This window comes from Mustela erminea, chromosome 4, assembly GCF_009829155.1.
Source record: "Mustela erminea isolate mMusErm1 chromosome 4, mMusErm1.Pri, whole genome shotgun sequence".
Taxonomy (NCBI): domain Eukaryota; kingdom Metazoa; phylum Chordata; class Mammalia; order Carnivora; family Mustelidae; genus Mustela; species Mustela erminea.
Window position 1 is genome coordinate 93,900,958 of NC_045617.1, and position 10,021 is coordinate 93,910,978.

At 43.9% G+C, this 10,021-nt stretch overlaps 1 protein-coding gene across 1 annotated transcript in view; it reads left to right on the plus strand.

Moving 5' to 3' along the window:
* Window positions 1-9,994, plus strand: part of ADGRF2 (adhesion G protein-coupled receptor F2) — a 40,920-nt gene extending 30,926 nt beyond the window's left edge. The window contains exons 8-10 of the mRNA XM_032340208.1: window positions 3,143-3,202; window positions 5,983-6,059; window positions 7,251-9,994. Coding sequence (XP_032196099.1) covers window positions 3,143-3,202; window positions 5,983-6,030 — 108 coding nt within the window. The 3' untranslated portion in view covers window positions 6,031-6,059; window positions 7,251-9,994. The remainder of the gene's footprint in view (window positions 1-3,142; window positions 3,203-5,982; window positions 6,060-7,250) is intronic.
* The last annotated feature ends 27 nt before the right edge of the window (window positions 9,995-10,021 follow it).

Here is a 10,021-nt window from a genome sequence, read left to right on the forward strand (position 1 = left end):
TGATTAAATCTCACAAGATCAACTTCGGGAAGGTCTCTCTGGCTTGGAGAACTCGAGGCTACACCCAAGGAACAATTTCCAATCCAGAGACAGGACTAGACACCTGTGCTCCTCCCCACTTCCCTGGGTGCAGATAGCACAGCTCACCAGGCCCATATCAGGCAGCAGATGCTGAGCTAGACTTGTTGCTCCTGTTGTCCTGTAGATCATCTCCACCCTGCCTGTTGGGATCCATTGGCACCTGCTTCTTTGTCCTGTCATGTCTGATTGGCTGAGTCCAGGTCACGTGGCTGGATCTCTGCTGCAAGGGAGGTCAGGACATTGAGTTCCACCTTAAAGAGCTGTAGACTCTGGGAAGGGAATTTTCCAAGTATAGATGTGTGTGTGTAGGTGGTAAGTGGTGAAAACAGACGAAAACTAAACAAATGAATAGAATACCACATGTTTACTCACCTTCTAAGATCACTCTCTTTCCTTTATACTATGCTGCCTCCTGAGTGAGCAAAGTAATCAACTCTCTCAAATGTAGAAGCAAACACCTTTGCTGCAGGGTTGATTTTTTAATTAATTATTATTAATTAGTTAATTCCATTATTAAGTTAATAGCTGAGATTTATGAAAGAGGCATTTCACACTGGTCCTTTCATTTTGTTATGAGGATACCATATCGACCCAATAAAAATTATTTAGAAGTGGTAGAGTATTGGTGTTTCAGTCTTTCTATTTCCGGTACAAACTTTGTACCACTGGGAGAGTTCCTTAAGTCTCAGGAACCCAGATCCCCCAAAAGGAATGCAGAGATTATGATGATTTTCCTGCCTATTCTGCTCGATCCTGGTAAAGAACAAATGTGATTTTGTTAAGTGAAAATACACAGAAAGCATTTAAGGTAGTACACAGTTGTATACCAAGTGATTTTTTAAAATTAATTGTAATACCACTACTAGTGATTATTGTCAAAACGGCAGCAGCATTATTATTTATTAATTTACCAGGTGTTACGAGATGTGCAAAGAACTCTAAGACCTAGAACTTTCTATGAAGATCAAAACCTCTTACATTTAACGTTCTAATGTAAAAGGTCAAGACTCAAAGATGTCAAGGACCGTACATGATTAATTGACATAAAGTTGTTTATGCCAGGAATCTTCACAAATTTTTTTTAGGATCAGTAAAAAGTAATGAGCATATGTCCCCAGATGTGTTTATTGTCAATTTACAAAGTATGTATTTTGCATGTTATGAAACACAAATTTTAAAAAAGATGAGAAAAAAGAAAATGTAAATAGAAGCTCTAGGTTGTCTCCCCATATCCCCGTGGACCCTTGAGGGCACAGCCCCAAGCCCTGGGGAGGTTTCTCCTCCTTTGGATGCCGTGTGTGACAAAGCATATTGTATTTTCTGGGAAGCATGAAGTCACTTCGAGCTGGAGAGGTTTGGTACCCATTAACTGTGAAGACAGAACTAACTATAAGTCCTCAGAATGTGAATAACATTTTATGAAGTGGAAGTAGAAATAAGACAGTGCCCGCATTCAGCAGGAGAGATGTAGGGAAATTGACAAGTTGGTTTGGAGTCTGGGGACATAAAGCCAAGTCTCAGTCCTTCTCAGTAGTCAACTGGCTTTGGGTGTCACCTTGGCTACTAATCTTAATGTCCTCTGTTGTAAAATGGACATAATATTATCTATTTTATAGGATTATTTCTTGAATAAAATGAGATGACAGGCATGAAAAGTGTTTTTTAAAAGTATATGAAAATAAAACAAAATATAATATAAGAAACAAAGTATATTTGATACATTAATAAATTACTTAATATAGAGGCTCCTGGGTGGTTCAATTGGTTAAGTATCTGTCTTGGGCTCAGGTCATGATCCCAGGGTCCTGGGATAGAGCCTTGCATTGGGCTCGCTGCTCCACAGGAAGTCTGCTTCTCCCTCTCTCTCTTCCTCTGCCTGTCACTCCCCCTGCTTGTATTCTCTCTCTTTGTCTGTCAAACAGATAAATAAAATCTTTTAAAAAAATTGCTTAATATATAAATATGCTGGGGTGCCTGTGTGGCTCAGTGGGTTAAGCCGCTGCCTTTGGCTCAGGTCATGATCCCAGGGTCCTGGGATCGAGTCCCACATTGGGCTCTCTGCTCAGCAGGGAGCCTGCTTCCTCCTCTCTCTCTGCCTGCCTCTCCGCCTGCTTGTGATCTCTCTCTGTCAAATAAATAAATAAAATCTTAAAAAAAATATATATATATATATAAATTGCCATATTAGCGTTATACTGTGTTAGTTTATATTATTATATATCATGTTATATATTATTTATAACATTAATACATAAACATGTTTTATTAGTATATTATATGTATTTCTATTTTATATTATATTATCATTAATATACTTATATAATCATATATATTATTTAATATGTATTAAATATATTTACATTTTATATGTATACTTATGTTAAATCTATTTAATATATATTTAACATACAAAATATAATTGTTATTTGTTATTCTTATTTTCTTTATTCCATGGATTTTTGCTATGTTGCATAGGATTCTGTTTTTTAACTATGGATAAAATAAAGATTTTATTTATTTACGAGAGAGAGCATGAGCAGGGGCAGAGGGGCTGACGAGCTGACGGGCAGAGGGAGAGAGAGAAGCAGGCTCCCCACTGAGCAGGGAGCCCGATGCAGGTCTCCATCCCAAGACCCCGGGGTCATGACCTGAGCTGAAGACAGAAGACACTTAACCACCTGAGCCACCCCAGAGCCCCTAGAAAGGGGAGTTCAAATAACAGACAAGCCACAGGAAATGTCTAACTATCAAGTGCTCCCAAAAATCTGCTACCAAAGCGAAATCAAAGACTCCTCAAACTTGTGGCAAACTGTATTTCTTAGGCACGGGGTTCACACTGCAGGCCTCTGAATAGGCGTCTCCTGTGCTGGCCTCGCCTTCCTGTGTCTCTCCCTCTCCCCACCTTTTCCTGAAGCGTTCTTCTGAGTTACAGACCCCTCCACATCCCAGTGACAGGGCCTGGCTGCTAACCCACTTTCTCCCCACAGTGTTGGTCTGGTCTGTGCATCTGTGTTGACTTTCATAATCTTTTAATTCTTAACCCCTTTTGTTCTCATTCCAGATAAGAGAAGCTTTAAAGAGTCGAGTAACTTCTGCAAAATGGAGCTCCAGACTATCTGAGGTAAAGCCTGCATACTCATTATTGCATGGGGCGTGTTGCTAAAACAGTCCCCCTAACTCTGTGTATTCCGAGGTGCCCCGTGAACATCTCTTTGACCTGTTCAGATTCCTTCGGGGGTCGTGGCATCCATAGAGAGGAAAGCAGACTACATGCATTTAGAGAAGAGTGGCCAGGCAGGGAGTGGGGGTGGGGGGTTGTTTCGGGGGGCGGACTTCAACCCAGGCAGCAGGAGAGCAAGCCCATGCGGAAGCAGAGAAATGAGAGAAGAAAATCTCATCTTCTTGGGACTGCCTGCTCTTTCCCTCCGACTCCAGTTGGCAGAATTGCAAACAAAGTGAGGAAGTCCAGGGAAACAAATTCTGACGCTACACAAAGAGCCTCCTAGTAGCTTGATTTTCAAGAGGGGCTGGCCGCCATGGTTACCGGAGTTGTAAAGGAAGGCTGTGGCCGGCTCACTGGTGTTGTCGAGAAGGCTCTACAGTCTAGGAGTACACACGCCCTTGACCTTCACTTGTATTTCCCTCCCTCAGCTGTTCCGAGGGAGGGAAATACGGAAAACGTTTGAATGGCAGCAAAAGGGACTTCGAGGTTGGCGCAGGGGACATTTTCCAATCACAAGAGAAAAGGCAATCTAGAGTTTTCCAGGCGACATTAGGTAGGATCCATACCCACGATTGGGCTGACAGCCTGTGGCCTGAGTAGCAGCCCTGTCCCACCCTATATCCCTTGCCTTGCTGGTCTCTCTCTTGATCTCCATCACCCACCTTTAACCTCCGCTCCTTTCTTTCCCCTTTATTTTCCCATCTCTATTGCTGTTACTCCTACCCGAACTTGGTTCTTGGTTTGCAAACTCTGGGGATTGTTGGCCTCTCCATTGCCTTTCCAGATGAAATGTTGAAAAGCTACAATTTATTTAGACTAAACATCAAACATGATTTAAAACAGTCGATCTCATGGGATGCCTGGGTGGCTCAGTGGGTTAAAGCCTCTGCCTTCGGCTCAGGTCATGATCCCAGGGTCCTGGGATAGAGCCCCGCATCGGGCTCTCTGCTCAGCAGGGACCCTGCTTCCCCCTTTCTCTCTGCCTGCCTCTCTGCCTACTTGTGATCTCTGTCAAATAAATAAATAAAATCTTAAAAAAAAAAAAAAAGTGGATCTCAACCTTAGCCAAAGACTGGAGTCAAGTGGGAAGCTTCAAAACATGTTGCCTGAGTCCCACCCCTGCAGAGTCTCATTGGATTGGTCTGTGGTGTGTCTGGGAATTTTAGGAGCCCCCCTGATGGTTCTCATGTCTTCGAGGCTGGGACCCTCTCATCCTGAAGTCCCTAGCATTGTACATATTTGCCTCTAACCAGCCTGCTTGGCGAAAGTACCCCCCCACCACCACCACCTCACTGGTCTGCCTGGGGCCCTCAGGAGAGGTAGCGCCCTTGCAACCCAGTCTGGTTCCACTCCTTTCTGATGTGATTTCAGTACCCTTAGGTCCAGCCACACAGGGCTAGTCTGCCCTTCAGTACTATCCAGAAGTAGTCATTGGGACCATTTCTCTTTGTGTTTTTACCTAAAAGCTAAGTCAGGCTTATACCCAGCACTTTATTTTCAGTTTGTTGGTTGTTGGAGTCCATGGTTTTCAATGCTGGCAGCACCTTAGAAACACCTAGAGAGCTTTTTAAAAAACAAATGCTGTGTACACCCAAGAAAATTTAAACCAGGCACTCTTGGGGTTAGGGCTTGTCACTTTAAAAAAATTTTAATTAAATTTAATTTTTTTAATTAAAAAAATTTTAAAAAATATTTTATTTACTTGAGAGAGAGAGAGAGAGAGAGAGAGAGAGCATGAGCACGGAGGAGAGGGAGAAGCAGGCTCCCTGTGAGCAGAGAACTCGATGTGGGGCTTGATCCCAGGAGCCCAAGATCATGAACTGGGCTGAAAGCAGATGCTTAACCGACTAAGCCACCCAGGTGCCCCACTTTTTTTAAATTTTAATTTTTTTTAAACTCCCCAGTAATTCTGATGAGCTGCCAGGGCTAAGAACCATGGGTCTGGGAACCAGGTAAATTTATCCTAACTTTTTGCAATCCTTCCTCTGCCCACAAGCTTTAGGCTGTTTCTAGTCAGTATTATGTCCTCCTCAGAGGAAGTAGGCTGATTATCTGTCCTCTCTCCTGGTGAGTAGACCTGAGTAGACCTAAGTAGACCTTTCTGTGCAGCAACCTCTCCTCGTAGTACCTGCTTGTGGGGTGTCAGTCCCCGCTCCCCAGACCCAGGATACAGAGATGTGCTTGTCTGTGTTCGTTTTACTCCAGTGTGGCGTGATGTATGCTCCTGTGGAGATCATTCTACTTGCGAGTTAATGCATTATCTGTCCTAAGCAACATTTCCGTAAAACACGAGGCTATTTTAGACTCAGGTACATTATAAAAGGATGACTATAACATGGAAGGTTCCTGTAGGCCAGCTGAGAAGTGCTGTTTGAGGGCTAGGAGGCATTCTAGTGCTGCTCTGTCTTTCCAGGCCACTCACTTGCTTCCTCCCGCCTTCCTCCCCTCACGAGTACCCACCCCACCCCCCCAGGAAAGGGATCCGGCCAGGTGGGTGGAGGAAGTCTCACAGGGGCCTGTTCCTATGTTATCAGCAGGGCTAATATAAAGAAGGAGGGGTTGGAGAGAAAGGATACAATCGGTAGCTGTAGGTCACCATTCTGTGTGCTTTGAATATTTGTGATAATCACAAGTGGACTACTAATGATTAAGTGCAATTACGCTTTTGTTGTCGACAGAACCCTTCTACTGATTTCTCCCGTCACCCCACCAAAGCGCCAAGCTAACAAACCTGGCCATACCCCTAACTTGGGAGGTGAGTGCGAAGGAAGGGTGTTCTCAAAGACATGCCATCTGGATGACATTTCTTTTAAAAACATCACAGTGTGAGTGGTTGTAATTAAGAATGATTTCTTTCTTGATTGGAAGGATTCTTACACAACCCATTCTCATCTGGTATGGTTAGAGTGATGTTCATACTTCTAATGGTTGCACTACTGAAATTTTTGTTGTGGCTGTTAAGCAGTGAGGTGTATCTGAGAATGGTTATAAGCTAGCCTGACTGAATTTTGGGGGGAGAGAACAGAGATGCCAGTTCTACGTGGCCGCAGTCCTCCTCTCGCATTCGTCATCCCCAGGGCGTGAGACCACCAATATCTCCACATACCCCACTGTGGCTGCTCTCTTTCCCTAGTGTGAAAAGACCAAGGAATGATCATAAACACTGTCTGTAGGAGGCTTCAGGGATAATGTCGAAGTTAATTCACTTCTGAGGTAATGTCTGAGAGACAGAGGCATCGAAACAGAGGAAAGGGGGAAACAGAAGTACGGAGACACTGAGGGGAGTGGTGACTCTGGATTATAAGAGAGCCACCCAGATATGTGGACATGAGCAGACAAGTCTGCTAATCCTCCCTGCCCGCTTCTCTATAGATCTATAGAGAGAAGATCAGACAGGGAGATGGAGACACCCACCACAGGATACCCCATTCACAGGGAGTCAGGGAGAAGCAGAGAGAGGCCAAGGGTTCCTGAGAGAGACCCAGAAAATACAGAAACAGAGATTTATACAGAAACACATAGAGAGTGACAGAGACAGAGCAGAGAGAGATGCAGAGAGAGAGGCGCTTGGATATCTAGACCAAGCCTCCCTCCCCCAGCCCAGTACATCAGGACTCCAGTAAGTTGCCGTGGCTGAGACCTTCTGCGGCAGCCCAGGGCCTTATACAAAGAAAGGGGGTTTTTCCAAGAGGAAAAGAAGTGGTCCAGCTTACAGAAGGACAAAGTTTGTAACTCAGCATTTGTAGGCAACAGAAAACCACCAGCCTATCCCCTGGCTTCCAGAGTGACTTAAAAGACTCCCACTTGCCAAGAGGATGATACCCAAAGGGGCTTATTGCTCCAGAAAGAGTGAGCCCATAATGCAGCTATTGTGAAGCTTTGGGGTCTCACTGCTTGTACACTAAAGTTGTGATTTTTCTGTTCTTGACACGGTCATACGTTCCAGGAATGGCAGAGCCCCAGGAAAAATGTGCTTCTTCCTGTCTTCTTGCCTCTGGGGAGTATGAAGGAAGCCTCCCATGGTGCGGTGCTGATGAAGCATGTATGAAGTATGGGAAGCATGGAAGGCCGCTCTGTCTAAGCTGTTCTGCACTGCTCAACATTTCTCTCCGACAACTGTCAACATGCATATATATATACCATACGCATTTGTATATATACCAACATTCATATATATATATATATACACCATGCCAGGCATCCCCAAGGGAAGAAGAAGATAAAATGGGCCGAAGCAGGACCTAGGTCCTTTTGGAGCCTCCAGCTCCATGCTGTTGGGCCATGTTTATCCTCAGGAAGAGAGTCTGCTTCATCTTGGCAAAGATGGCCAGGGATGTCACCTGGCTGGTTTCTGTGGGTTGTTAAGGGAGGCACCCTCATGAATAGTCACCAACAGTTGGGCTGACTCTAAGTAGGTCATTGCTGGTTCTTTGTACAAAAGGAATCCAACTGCTAGCATCGTCCACCTGTCCATATTTAAATGGATTACACAGTTAGCTCAGCTTGGGCTTGAATGCAACGTGGCCTTGAGCCAAGGGAAAACATAGAGCTTTTGAACCAGAAAGATGCTCATTGTAAGTGAAGGAGCTAGGAGCCTGGCGTGATGGACCATAGCTAATCCAGGCTTGAGCCAGAGCTGGACACCCGAGTCTGCAGACCTCCAGCTCTGAACTTTCACCGCAAGACACAGAACCGCTGAGGGACTCTGTCTACTCTGAAGATGTAAGATTAACCCTCACCAACAATATGTTTTTTTGAAACCAGTGATGAGGAAGAGAGACTATCATATTTCAAGTACAGAGCTGCTCATTTTCCTAACCTTGTAGGTAAACAAATTCTACGTTCAAACAAAGGGCCATGGATAGGTGAGCAGTTCAATAGGTAGAAGCCCCTTTGCAGGGCATGGGAAGCTCCTTTGCAAAGCAAGCACTCAGGTTGCTGCATCAGAAGAAAATGATTGGCTAAAGGAAAAGGGGGCAGTGAATAGCCCCTAATTATCCTACCAAGAAGCCAGTGTTAACTAATGTTACATTACAAAAGGGAAAGTGAGACACACTTTGTGAATGAGTGGGGTCTCTATCCTTTTTACTGTAAAAAAAACTTTTTCTAAGTAAGGAAGCTTGAAAAAGCAAAAAATACAATTAAAAAAACCAATAAGAAGGTAGAAGGAGACACCAACTTGCAGAGTAAGTCGTCTTTCAAGTGGCATTGCTTAGCTTGCGACAACAGTCACATTTTTCTCAAATGAAGTCAGAAAGGATTTTAATTTGACATCTCCCTAGTTTTTTCTGTCGAGTCTCTTCCAGGGAAGGGAGTGGGGCAGGCACAGTCCTGGTTTTCAGAACGCAGAGATCTCTCAGTACAGAGAAATGGGACTTACCCAGAGTCAATATGTTGAAGTGAGGACGGAAACTCATGAAGTCAAATCATTACAGGATTAGAAATATAAGGAAACTTTAGAAAAGACTGCATCCAATGGCCCCATTTTATAGATGGAACTCTGAGCATGAATAAGAGAGAGAGATTGGTATTTCAACTGTACTGTGCATTAAGCACGAAACAGTCCCGTCTTGGATGAAAGCATGCTCCACTCAGATGTAGAACACTTCCTGGGATGGGGCGGCAGTAAAGACTTTCTTTATTACAATTATTATGAACAAAGAAAGGGCCCATGGATGCTAAGAGAAACTCCAGAAGTTTGTGGAAATCCCTCGAAGAAGCTGTGCCCTCTCTCCTGCAGCCCACAAACCCTCCTGTCCCCTCCTGGAAGATGATTCTGAATGACACGTTTTGGTTGACGGTGGAAGACCCCGAGTGGAGACATACTCCATGTCCTACTCACACCTCACAGAGGAAATGACCCGGTCAGGTGGCTCAGGGAGAAATTGGTGCTACCAGTGTCTAAGGCAGATTCGTGGTTAGACACGTGTAAGACATGATGGTTCTTGGGAACGTTATTGAAGTTCCTTAGATTTTTATTTTCTCACCCATATATTGAAAAAATGGAGTCTACCTCATAGGATTGTTGTAAAGATTAAATGACTACATGTAGATAAAAATACCTAGTAGAGTATTTGGCCATTGAAATGCTAGCTGTTTTTGTTCAAGTATCTGTGAATTCACTTGCAAACACAGGGCCATGGCCTTGTGGTGAGTTTAGAGATTGATGCACTCATGGAAGTTAGTTCATGGAGTTCTAAATAAAAGAAATTAAGCATTTGATTCAGTCCATCCAGCATTGGGGAGATCAGCCAGCAAAATCTGCAGAGCTAACCATCGGACAGTTCTTTGTTCCAGTGTTACCATGTTGTAATACAGACTCTCCTCTTGGGAAAGACTCCGTAGTTCTGTTTAGGGCACATTGTGTCTGAGCTCTGCTTCACTCTTTGCTTTCTCTCCGAAGTCTTCCCTGATGAGTCCATCCAGAAGTGCTGATGGTCCCCACCTGATTCCTGTAATATTTATAATCTGTGCTGCTCACTTTATATTTAGTATTTATTGTGTTTTATTGTTTGTTCGCTTTCTGTCTTTTGGTGTGCATATGTTTTCTTTCTCAGATAAGACTGTAAACCTTTGGGGATTGTGTTACTCACTTGATTTACTCACTCTCTTACTCCCTTTTGTATGCCCAAAGTGCAGAGCAGGTGTGTTGCCATAGAACGTGTTCAATAAAGACCTCTGATTACACAACTGTGGGTTTGATGATACTGGCTTTTC